At 48.4% G+C, this 11,310-nt stretch overlaps 2 protein-coding genes across 3 annotated transcripts; both read left to right on the plus strand.

Moving 5' to 3' along the window:
• The first annotated feature begins 1,058 nt into the window (after positions 1–1,058).
• RAB13 (RAB13, member RAS oncogene family) lies at positions 1,059–5,708 on the plus strand. Of its 2 annotated transcripts, XM_003365019.5 has the most exons (8): positions 1,059–1,817; positions 3,128–3,188; positions 4,055–4,115; positions 4,359–4,436; positions 4,547–4,636; positions 4,759–4,824; positions 4,927–4,980; positions 5,154–5,708. In XM_003365019.5, the coding sequence occupies exons 1-8, from the start codon at positions 1,694–1,696 to the stop codon at positions 5,229–5,231; spliced, it is 612 nt and encodes a 203-aa protein (XP_003365067.1). In that variant the 5' UTR covers positions 1,059–1,693; the 3' UTR covers positions 5,232–5,708. The 2 variants fall into 2 exon arrangements, with proteins under 2 accessions (XP_003365067.1, XP_070124305.1); XM_070268204.1 differs by lacking the exon at positions 3,128–3,188 and having other exon boundaries at positions 1,565–1,817.
• A 1,079-nt stretch (positions 5,709–6,787) lies between these two features.
• On the plus strand, positions 6,788–11,306 carry JTB (jumping translocation breakpoint). Its single transcript, XM_001495744.5, has 5 exons — positions 6,788–9,570; positions 9,739–9,776; positions 9,979–10,061; positions 10,513–10,592; positions 10,984–11,306. Exons 1-5 carry the CDS (start codon positions 9,488–9,490, stop codon positions 11,138–11,140), a joined length of 441 nt encoding a protein of 146 aa, XP_001495794.1. The 5' UTR covers positions 6,788–9,487; the 3' UTR covers positions 11,141–11,306.
• Positions 11,307–11,310: the final 4 nt, after the last annotated feature.

Below are 11,310 nucleotides of genomic sequence, written 5' to 3' on the forward strand. Positions count from 1 at the left end.
CTGGTTAGAGCACATTATTGTTGGGTGGGTGGGAAAAACCTATGAGGAAGTGACATTTAGGCTGAGATCTGAAAGACAAGGAGTCAGTCATACAACATGCTGGGGGAAAAGCATTCTAGGCTGAGAGAAGAGCTTGTGAATACAAAACCTAAGGCCAGAATGAGCCTGCAATGGAGGAAAAGGCATTGTTGCCGAAGCTCTGAGAGCTAAGGGGAGAGTACTACCAAGATGAGATTCCAGTGAAACAAGATATACACCAGCATAAATACAGTTTAGACAGGTGAGCAAGAATAATACGGTGGATGAAAAAGTCCAGATCCAGGCAAAATAAGATGAAAAGAAAAAGAACTGATGGATTTTTATCAGAACAATCTATGAAAATTGAAGTGTTAAGGGCTGATGAGAGGTGGTTTGGCCAGTGAGGAGAAATAGAGAAGACTCAAGGTTTGTGACACAGCTTGAAGACATAATGGGAGGTGAGAGAATGGACAAAAGGGGATCGAATAGTTGTGTTTTAGAAGGGACAAACTTAGGCACAGAAGGTGACAAGGATAAGTGAAGTGACAAAAGATGCCTTCTCACAACCAGTACACTATTGTTATACAAAGACGATTCTATTGACCCACTATTAGAAAAGCAGATATTTTGAGTAATTTTTTCCAAAGGCGAAAATAAACTTGATTCTTTATAGCCATGCTTTCCGTACTTCAGCTTCCTGGTTGCCCAGGCTACATATTCACAGCTTGTTCAGTGGAGTATCAGGAGTACTGGTCAGGGCTGTGTTAAAAGATCCACAACTCATCAAAAAAAATGAGACCAGACATTTGTAGTCCCAATTTGTCTTCCTGGGCTTGCTTGTCAGATAAATCACACATAAGGTCCCAGAAGGAAGTCTGTTTCATCTGAAGCCCCAGAATGTGTCTAGGTGAACTCTTGGGGAGGCGAGCGGGGCGGGGAGGCGCGGAGGGCGGACGGGGGAGTTGGTGGTTGTTGGTATTGGGGTAAGGTGGGGCTGATTCAGTGTATAATTAATTTTAATTTTCATTGTGTTCCACCAGGGGGCAGACGGACACAACAACTAACCTACTCCAAGGCATCCCGCTTTTTTCAAAAGGAGTGGGGATTCTAGAACTAAGGGCTTGGAACACTAACATCAGAATTCTAGAACTGTCCCAGAAAGCTTCTATCTCCCTTGAATAGCCCTTCCAAAACTCAGCCTTCAGTTTTTGTTAAGTCCCAATGCCATCCCCTCCGTCACCCTTATTTTCCCAAACTTTTCCCTTCCCCTAATTGCTCTAAAATTCCTCTTCCACCGATCATCTTGGTTAATCTTCTACTTCCCTTCACTCCAGCTTCTCTGGCCTCAGACTGGAAAAGTTAGGTCACAAGAGCTGGACGATAGTAAGCAAAAATTTGTGGGAAATGGCGAGAGAGGTAGGCCAGCCTAGGCTGGGAAGGGAAAGCCCAGTGAAGAGGAGGCTGGGCTGGCTGCCCTGGCCGGGCGAAAGGGGTGGGCGGGCAGGGGGTGGGGCCCAGAGGAGTGCCGCCTCTCCTCCTTCCCGGAGCCTGGGCGGAGAGGGAGGAAAACTTCTTCCTGGCCTGGGCTCCGGCTGCTCTGTCTGCCAACCCTCCAATCCCGCCTACCAGTGCCCGGCGCTTCCCCACCCCTCCCCCGGCTCCCCCAGTGTCCGCCATGGCCAAAGCCTACGACCACCTCTTCAAGTTGCTGCTGATCGGGGACTCGGGGGTGGGCAAGACTTGTCTGATCATTCGCTTTGCAGAGGACAACTTCAACAACACTTACATCTCCACCATCGGTGAGCCCACTGGCCATATCCCAGACCCCGGACTCCCCTATGCCCTCATCCTCCGGCTCCTGAATTACTGGTGACCCCTCTTTTCAGTCCCCTGAGAAAGAGGTTTCTAAACTCCAGTCCCTCAGCCCTGTCTCAGACCCATCCCCCATACATGTCTGTGGATGGTACCCAAACCTCTAACTTCTCTGAGGTCTCCTGGTAACTCCAGTTTGGCCAGCCCCTCATTTTCTTGGTACCATCCTTCTCCTTCATCTCCTCAAATCCACATGAACCCTTCTCTATTTCTCTCTCAGTTCCGCTTCCCCCACCCCCATTCACCTAGAACTCTTGATCCACTCTCCATATTTCCTGTATCCCCTCTCCCTGAACATCTTTCTCACAATTCTGCTACCCTCTTTCTGTCCCGCTGAGTTTCAAACTCTCTCATTGTATCCCCCACCTTACCATCTATTTCTTAGTCTCCTTGCCCCTCAACTTGATAGGGGGTTAGGGAGGGTGCAACAGAGTGGCCGAGTGTGCTGGAGGGTGGCCCAAGGACTGATCATGAATATGCAGTCAGCCTGGTAAGGAAGGTGGGAAAGAGGGGACTTTTGGGGTCTCTGAGTCAGCCTGGTGACTCAGCCTCCTTCCTGGGGCTCCCAACAGGCTTGGGGGAGGTGCCCAAGTTTCCACCAAGAACATTGTCTCCCCTCCTCCTCTCTCATCTTTCTTAATCTCCTCTGGCCTGGGAAATAGGACAAGGAGAGTCTCTAGACAATTCTGGTTAGAAAGGGAAAGGAAAAATGCCCCTCTTTCCTAGTTCAGTCTCAGGAGGAATCTTGTTCAGCCTCAGACTTTCTTGGTTCCAAGCCTGGCCTACTAGTTAATTCACATAGAGTGGCATCAGCTACTTTTCCCTCACTCTTTACCCTATAGGGCCAGGAGAGTAAGTGGAGTACCGAGAGTAGAGGGTTCTAAAAACCAGAAAGGAACAGAAATCTGAAAGTAATATTTTGGAGGAGACAGACTGAATTGAGGGAGTTGTCAGCTGGCATGTCTGACTACTCAAGAGGTCCCTTAAGGGCCCTAAGCCTCCCTGCAGAATTTTTATTACCTTCTCGCCCCAAAGTCCATAAACTCTAAGTAAAAACAATTATGCTTGCTGTACAAATACAGCTTTGAGAAAATTCTCCTAGTTTTACACTTCCAACAAGATTGCTTCTCAAGTGCCTCCCCTTCAGAATTTCTGGCATTGCTGCTGCTCCATTCCAGTCTTTCCTACCACACACTTTTACATGCACACGCGTACATGTGTGCACTCTCCACCCTAGGAATTGATTTCAAGATCCGCACTGTGGATATAGAAGGGAAGAAGATCAAACTGCAAGTCTGGTGAGTGAATCCCCCAGGACTCCTAACCAGACCTCCTCATTTACTTCCTGTAAACTTTTTCCTTCCATTTTGCTTCATTTCTCTCCCTTTCCCCATTGTTCCTTCCAGTTCTTCTCCTAATCCATTTCTGTCACCTAACTCAGATGTCTTTCCATCTCTCTTCCTGCTCGCTTAACTATTTTCAGCTTTTTTCTAACTCTCTTGCCTCTCCTGGCTCCAGAGCATTTTCTGAACTTGACAACAAATCGCTGTTGAGCTATAATGTGGAAACAGGCTCTAAGCAGTTAAATAGCAAATAGCAGAATTATACTTGACTCTAAGTCTAGTACTCTCTTTAAATTATGGAGAGCCTGGAAAGCTAAGTGCAGAGGTTTGACTTGACTGTCATAAGGAAGCTGGAGCCCCTGAAGGTGTTTAAGTGGTAGAGGCTTAATGGAGGATTTATGACAAAATAGATAAGAGTAGGCTGTGGCTCAAATTCTGGCTCTGTTACAGAATGACCCTCGTCAGTTATTTAGCCTCTCCAAATCTGTTTCCTCATTTGTAAAATAGGGATAATAAAACATGTCTCACAGGGATAGAGTGAAGATTAGATAAAATGGCACATACATATAAAATGATCCATACGCGGTGCTTGGCAGAGTAAGCATCCAGTGAATAAACCAGAAAGATCTTGTTTCTTAGGCCTCTACCATCTCTCAGTATTAGCCCAACTGTCTTTCATCCCTTTCCCCCTTTGCTGTTTCCTTATTCTGTTCCTGTCAGCCCCACACTGTTATAAAAAGCTAAATTCTTAGCCAAGGGGAATGCTCTCTTTGAAGAGCCCTTCCCTCTATCCCACCGCATGAAATATTCCACCTCTTCAGGGACACAGCTGGCCAAGAGCGATTCAAGACGATAACTACTGCCTATTACCGGGGAGCCATGGTACGAAGTGTGGGTCTGGACAAGGGATGAGGGCATGAGGCAGTAGAATGTAGGTTTATGAGTACAGAGGGGCAGGGGTTGGAGCAGGGAAAAATGGGGGGCACAGTGTGAGTTGCAGAGGGCCCCACATGGCCTAGTGATTAGACTCCTGGATAGAACTCGCAGGGTCATTTAGAGGACAGTGGGAAGCCTAAACAGGGGAATATGGTCTAAGGCTCCATTGTGAACTCTGCCATCCCCCAGGGCATTATCCTAGTATACGACATCACAGATGAGAAATCCTTTGAGAATATTCAGAACTGGATGAAGAGCATCAAAGAGGTAAGGACCCTCCCAGAGAGATGGGGGAATTGGGTAGAACCTGGAGGATGAAGAGGACTGTGAAGATGAGCAGGACCCAACTTTTACTCATCTTACCCTTTTGCTCCCAGAATGCCTCCGCTGGGGTGGAGCGCCTCCTGCTGGGGAACAAGTGTGATATGGAGGCCAAGAGGAAGGTGCAGAAGGAGCAGGCCGATAAGGTAAAGACCAAGCTGGGCAATGTTCTGGAAAAGGGCTGGGAGGGCCAAGATAAGGTCAGATTGCAGAAGACTTGGCTACTGCCCTTTCTTCAACTTTCTTCTTCCCATTTCACTCCCTACAGTTGGCTCGGGAGCATGGAATCCGATTTTTCGAAACAAGTGCCAAATCCAGTATGAATGTGGATGAGGTGAGAGACACCCCACTCCCCCCCCTGAAGAGATGACGTATTGGAAGATAGATTTTTCTTCCCCTCCAATCTGTTCTGACCAATCTCTCCTTTCCCCATTAGGCTTTCAGTTCCCTGGCCCGGGACATCTTGCTCAAGTCAGGAAGCCGGAGATCGGTGAGTTGGTTCTGCTGGGCTAAGCCCCACTATGTATTTGTATGTTGGGAGTAAAAACTGAGGAGGGGAGCAGTGCTAAGACTTCGCATGAGGGTGGGTCCCCTTCAAACAGTTTATAGCCTCAGACTCCAGCGAGCTATTCTCATCCTGACCCTGTGCCCTTCTCCATCTAGGGAAACAGCAACAAGTCCCCCAGCACTGACCTGAAAACTTGTGACAAGAAGAACACCAACAAGTGCTCCCTGGGCTGAGGACCCCTTTTTGCCTTCCCACCCTAAGCCTGGAGGCTGAACCTGAGGGAGGCAGGGCTGAGCGGCTGGGCAGGGGAGAAATAGCAGGTAGGGCTTGGAGTGATAGAGATGGGTAGACGGTGGAAGAATGAGGAGAAAATGGAGAAGAAAAAAGGAAGGAGAGGGAAGGAAAGAGGAAAAGAAGGAAAGGAGGCAGAATAGGCAAGGTGAAGAGAAAGAATTGAGGAAGTGAAAAAAGGTGAGAAGGAGGTAGGGAGATAGGGAGGAGGAAAGGAGGGATACATGGCCCTGGGCCTCAGACCTTCCCTTTGTTTCCAGGGCAAACATAAATGTAAATAAATGATTGCTTTATTCTCATACTGGGTCAGGTTTTAGCGTCCTGTGAGAGGCTGGCTCAGTGCCACCCTCTGAAGGTTTGGTCCTGTCTTGTCACTCTACATGGTCTTTCTCAGTATTAAAGGCTGCCATTTGCACAAATGTCCCTGGTTTGGGTAACTTCCATCATTGTTGGAATTGCTCTCTACTCATAAACCTAATCCTCCCTCTCTAAGGTGGTTGGTCTGCCTGAATCTGGCTGGGTTCTTGTGATGCCAGGACTAGTCCTGCAGTTCTCCCTTCCCCAGCTGTTTATTTGATGAGGAAAACAGCAAGGAACAGAGACCCTGACAGTCTGGACATCTTCTTTCCATGATGGGGTTTAGAGGATCCTTGTGGGCAGAGCCCTGTCTAAGAGATTCCGAAAGAGGAGGAAGACTCTTTCTTGGGCCTCCCCAGGGGAGTGACAGCCCAAGCCTCAGGGAAATAACAGGACCTGGGATTGTGTATCCAGTGATTTCTGCAAGCACCTTTGAGTTTGCCAGGAATGCCGTTAGGCAGCTGGTAGGCATTATTATCTGCTTTTATAGATGAGGAAAATGAGACACAGAAGAGGTTCATTTACTAATAAATACTTTATTGAGCATCTACTATGTACCAAGCACAATGGTCAAGTTAAACATAACCATTGGGTGGTACTTAGCAGAAGAGGGACAAGCAAATTTTAACAAACACAGCTCCTAACTACTGCATAACAAAGAGGGAAAACTATTGGGAAGCAAAAGAACCACCACCAGAAAGCTTGGCTTTGATATACAGGGCCCTCAAGTATGCATAGTTCCCTTTACCCTTTCACATTAAACAGCAAAATTATCTCACAGACTTGATCTTTTAACAGGACAATGAAAATGTCAGGTTTGGTTTGGACAAAACACTATTAGAAAAATCCTCTCATTTTATTCATAGATATTATGTTCAAGGCATTTAAGAAATCCCCAAGCCTACAGTATGCAAATCTGTGGCACAACCCTTGAGTCAGCAGCAAAGCGTTTTTTGTGCTGCTGAGGGTTTTTTTGCTGAGGCAGATTGGCCCTGAGCTAACATCTGTTGCCAGTCTTCCTCTTTTTGCTTGAGGAAGATTTTCCCTGAGCTAACATCTGTGCCAGCCTTCCTCTATCTTGTACGTAGGTCACCACCATGGCATGCCACCACCAAGTGGTGTAGGTCTGTGCCCGGGAACTGAACCTGGGCTGCCGAAGCAGAACTTAACCACTAGGCCACGGGGCTGGCCCCATGTGCTATTGTTTTGTTGGTAAAAGACAACACTCAAAAAAAGTACGACAGTGATGGGAGAAGAACCTGGGAAATGATTTGATAACTGTATTAAGTATCCAAACTTCAATGAGGTAATGATCCTTATGTGTGGCTTATGTTTGAGCTCTGTAGTCAACTGCCCAGCTGGTTTAATTTGCTCACGAGATGAGGAAAGACTTGCATCTTATGAATCCCAGGAAGAAAACTGACTGATATCTTCATCATACCCCAGAGCAGGTATTTTAAAATCCAGTTTCAGTGTAGAGATCCTATTCAATTGCTTGGGACAGCTATTGGAAGTGAGATCTTATAAAATCTCACAGCTTGTCATGAGACATGGTAGGACTGGGTAAAGAGTAACAATACTAAAAGATATCAGCCAAAACTTATATTATAGCTAAAAACTGTTGGGCAAAAACCCACACCCTACTTTCTGTAACATACGACTATTTTTTTTTTTTTTTTTGAGGAAGATTAGCCTTGAGCTAACTGCTGTCAATCCTCCTCTTTTCACTGAGGAAGACTGACCCTGAGCTAACCCATCTTCCTCTACTTTTTTATACGTGGGACGCCTTCCACAGCATAGCTTGCCAAGCGGTGCCATGTCTGCACCTGGTATCCGAACCAGCGAACGAACCCCAGGCCACCAAAGCGGAACCTGCACACTTAACTGCTGCACTACCGGGCCGGCCCCAACATACCACTATTGACACAAACAGGCAGATAATTAACTTAAAGGAATGCATAAATAGTCTCAAGCAAAATTAAAGCTCAGCCCTCACCAGGCTTTTTTTTTCCCAACTCCCACCCAATGATCTTTCCACAGACTGATAGTTTCTGCTCTTGAGAAGCCAGCTTTAAGTTTTAGGGGGAAGACAGAATTTATGGGATATAGCGCCAGATACGCTGTTAATCCCAAAATAAAGTGCTTTAGTCCTTAGGGCTGTTGGGGAGAGGAGGGAGCTGTGGTCTTTAGGCTAGAAAAACTTATGGGGGAGGAGAATGTGGAACAGAGTTAGCAAGAAACAAGTATGGGGATAAGCCCTTTGATCTGGAGAAGTGGGGTCCAGATTATTATTATATAAAGTTTATTTTAAGTACCTCCTATCTATCTACTGAGCATCTAAGAAAACTAAACTCACATGATCCAGTTGTCTGGGAGGCTGCTGACATACGTATATGTAAAACTAGGACAATTCTGGCAGCATTAGGATAGTGACCAATATGTTCCCAGACAGTAAAGCATGAACCCAGAGTGTGGGTCAAGTCACTGAGGTTCTGGATATGTATCAAGGTTTAACTGCATAGGGATGGAAAACAGACATAAATCCTTAGCCCTGGAGTTGAAAGTCTGGGCTCAAGCCTCAGCTCTCACTCACTAGCTGGGTGACCTTGGACAAGTCACTTATACTCTGAGCTTACTCATAAAGCAGGGATAATACCAACTCTGATTCCTCAGGATTACTGAGGAGGATCAAAATGAGCTAAATGTTGCATTCAAAAAGTATGATACAAATGTAAGGCAATATAATTAGAAGAGAATAAGGAAAGTGTTTTCATACACAGGTGATTTGCATCTCGCCAAAAAACCCTAAAAATGCATATTAGCATTTCCATTTTATGTTGAACACTGAGAACCAGATACCATCCTAGAGTAACATAGCTCATAAGCACCTTAGACACAACACTCATTGGGACTTCAAATCTCGTACTTTCCTCGTTGCACTAAAGATTATTCCATTATATAGGAGCAAGAGAGAGCCGAGAACATTTGAGGTTATTCAAAGGACCAGTTCTGGGGAGTAATTTAGCAATTAAGCTAAGAGAAGGTGACATCTGAGTACTAGAGCTGAGTGGGAGCAAAGAGACAAGGGAAGCCTTCAGGTTCACTGTGGGTCTCGGGAGAAAGTGCAGTTTCGCCTCCATCCCTGGGCCGCCAACCCCCCTTCTCCCTTGACCATCCACCGAGGCGGGAAGGATGAGATGGGGAAGAGTGTCCGGAAGGCTGAGGGTGAATGGTGAATCGCGGGTTTTAAGGAGGGAGCAAAGTCCTGAGAGGACGACGGATTGTTCTTTTTTACGTCTCGCTGCTGACCGAGCCCAGAATGGGTAAGGAGGCGACAGCCCAGGGAGCAGCGAAGCGAGAGAGCAGGCAAGCCTCACAGCCGCCATTTCCCGCTCCGGCGGAGGCTTGCCAGGCCCAGCATGCCCCGCGGCGCGAGCCAATGGCCGCGGTCGTCGCACTGGCGCCGTGACGGCCGCCACCACCCGGAAGACTACAAGCCCCGACAGGCGGCAGCTCGCGCGCCCCCGCCCCCGCCGACCGGCCCGCGCTCGGGATCCTCGGCGGGGCAAGATGGCCGCGCCGCGAGCGGGAGCGCTGGGGAGGGGCTGCTAGGCCCGACGAGCGGCCGAAGACCGGGCGCGCAGCCCCGAACGATCGATGCGCCTTGGCTTCTCGCCGTGGCCATGGGGACGCCCCGGTAGAGCCTTTGGCCCGATAGGCAGCCCCAGCATCTCGCAGCCCTGACCTGGAACCTCCGGAGGGCTGCGGAACGAGCGCCGCCTCTGCGCTCCGGCCGGGGCACGAGGCCAGTCGAGCGGACAGGCGCGACCCTGAGCGCCCCATGCCTGCGGGCGCGGGGAGGCGTGGCCTCCCCCCAGGCCGCCACCTCTGCTGGTTGCTCTGCGCTGTCACCTTAAAGCTCTGGTGAGGAGGGGCTGAGGGCAGGGAAAAAGGGGGGACGAGGGGAGCGGGTCGTCGCCGCCCCCGGAGATGAGGGATACTGTGTCCCTGCACCGCGGAGGCGAGGTGGCGGGGGAGGGGGTCTGGTTTCTGGTTTCTGACTTTTGCGCTTTTCCCCCTCACCCGCTGCAGCCAAGCAGACGCGCCGGTGCGGGAGGAGAAGCTGTCAGGTGGGTGATGGCCTGAGAACCCCGCGCCCCCATAGTTTTGTTTCGTTTTTACATCCTCCCATATACCAAGAGCACAGGTGGAAAAGGGCGGCACCATGGAGAGTGAGGGCATTCAGCTGTGCTGGGAAGTTGAATGGGCAGAAGCTTTGGGAGAAATATTTTCTAAATGAGGTCTGGGGCTGGCATTTCTCTTCCCTTTTAGTGAGCGCCTCAAATTTGCCGTGCTGGCTGGTGGAAGAGTCTGTGGTGGCAGAAGAGTGTGCTCCATGTTCTAGTTTCCAGGCTGTGAGTATCTGTTTTCTGGCCCTTTTTTTCCCACATCTAATCAGTCCCTAAGTCTTACTAAGTGGGCCTCTGCATTATCTTTTCGTCTTTTTCCTCGCAGTCTCAGTATATGTCCAAATCTTAACTTATCTCCCCCCGAAAATGTGCCCTTTTCTTTCCAAGTTAAGGCAATGTTTAGCTAATAACCATGTTATGTTCATTTTTAATCCAGTAGGCTCTGGAACCTGTCCCCACCTCTCCTAGACTATTGCCCCTGGAATGTTCTTTCTAACACACATTTCTAAGCAGGCAGCCGCCACTTCCACCATCCCCATCAGAACTCTTCATTAGATCTCTGTTGCCTACCATCTCTGAGCCATAGCACTTGGGCACCTGCCCCTTCGACTGGCAGCCTTTCTGCTTCTCCTGCTGCCCCTTCCTAACATGTGCTTTGGTCCTTTTCTCCTGGCAGAAAACCACCCCTGAGTGTGGTTCCACAGGGTATGTGGAGAAAATCACATGCAGCTCATCTAAGAGGAATGAGTTCAAAAGGCAAGTGCTATTTCTCTTCTTGAAACCCCCTAGCTCACCTCTGCTCCTAGGACTTTAGGTAGATAGTCCCACCTCTTCTTCTTGGTCTAAAAGTAGCATGGCATATTGGAGCCAAATTACTTGAACCCAAGTCCCAACTCTACTCCTCAGCACTATATTACTGGCCATATTTTCTCATGAGTAAAATTGGTTAACACCAGCTCTGCTTCCCTCACCAGAAAATGAAATGATATATCGGAGTGGGACTTATGTACTGTAAACACATTAGAAGGCTGAATCTGGTTTTCTCTTTTCCCCCTGGATATATCTTGGTTAGGCTGAAGTAGAAGAGAGATTAGAGAGTGAGGCTATCTGACCTTCCCTGGGAATAACTGTTTCTTCCTGCCCTCAGCTGCCGCTCAGCTGTGATGGAACAACACTTATTCTGGAAATTTGAAGGTGCTGTCGTGGGTGTGGCCTTGGTCTTCGCTTGCCTTGTCATCATTCGTCAGCGACAGCTGGACAGAAAGGCTCTGGAAAAGGTCCGGAAGCAAATCGAGTCCATATAGCTACCTGCTCCCCTTTTATATGGGTCTTAGCGACCCTACCTCAGACAGAGAAAGTAGAATGGACTGGCTTATGCCCCTGGTTCTTTGGAACCTTGTGGTGGCACCCCCTTTCTCCCATCTTCCTCCTTTGGATCATTAATGAGCACAATAAACAGAGTAAAATAGTTTCC

Source organism: Equus caballus, chromosome 5 (assembly GCF_041296265.1).
Source record: "Equus caballus isolate H_3958 breed thoroughbred chromosome 5, TB-T2T, whole genome shotgun sequence".
In the NCBI taxonomy this organism is placed as follows: domain Eukaryota; kingdom Metazoa; phylum Chordata; class Mammalia; order Perissodactyla; family Equidae; genus Equus; species Equus caballus.

Excerpts from the sequence above, each read along its gene's own strand:
- JTB (XM_001495744.5), top strand. The coding sequence starts at position 9,488 with ATGCCTGCGGGCGCGGGGAGGCGTGGCCTCCCCCCAGGCCGCCACCTC. Across the intron at positions 9,571-9,738 it reads GCTGTCACCTTAAAGCTCTG|CCAAGCAGACGCGCCGGTGC; the intron begins GTGAGGAGGGGC and ends CACCCGCTGCAG. Across the intron at positions 10,062-10,512 it reads CATGTTCTAGTTTCCAGGCT|AAAACCACCCCTGAGTGTGG; the intron begins GTGAGTATCTGT and ends TTCTCCTGGCAG.
- RAB13 (XM_003365019.5), top strand. The coding sequence starts at position 1,694 with ATGGCCAAAGCCTACGACCACCTCTTCAAGTTGCTGCTGATCGGGGAC. Across the intron at positions 3,189-4,054 it reads AAGATCAAACTGCAAGTCTG|GGACACAGCTGGCCAAGAGC; the intron begins GTGAGTGAATCC and ends CCACCTCTTCAG. Across the intron at positions 4,637-4,758 it reads AGAAGGAGCAGGCCGATAAG|TTGGCTCGGGAGCATGGAAT; the intron begins GTAAAGACCAAG and ends CACTCCCTACAG.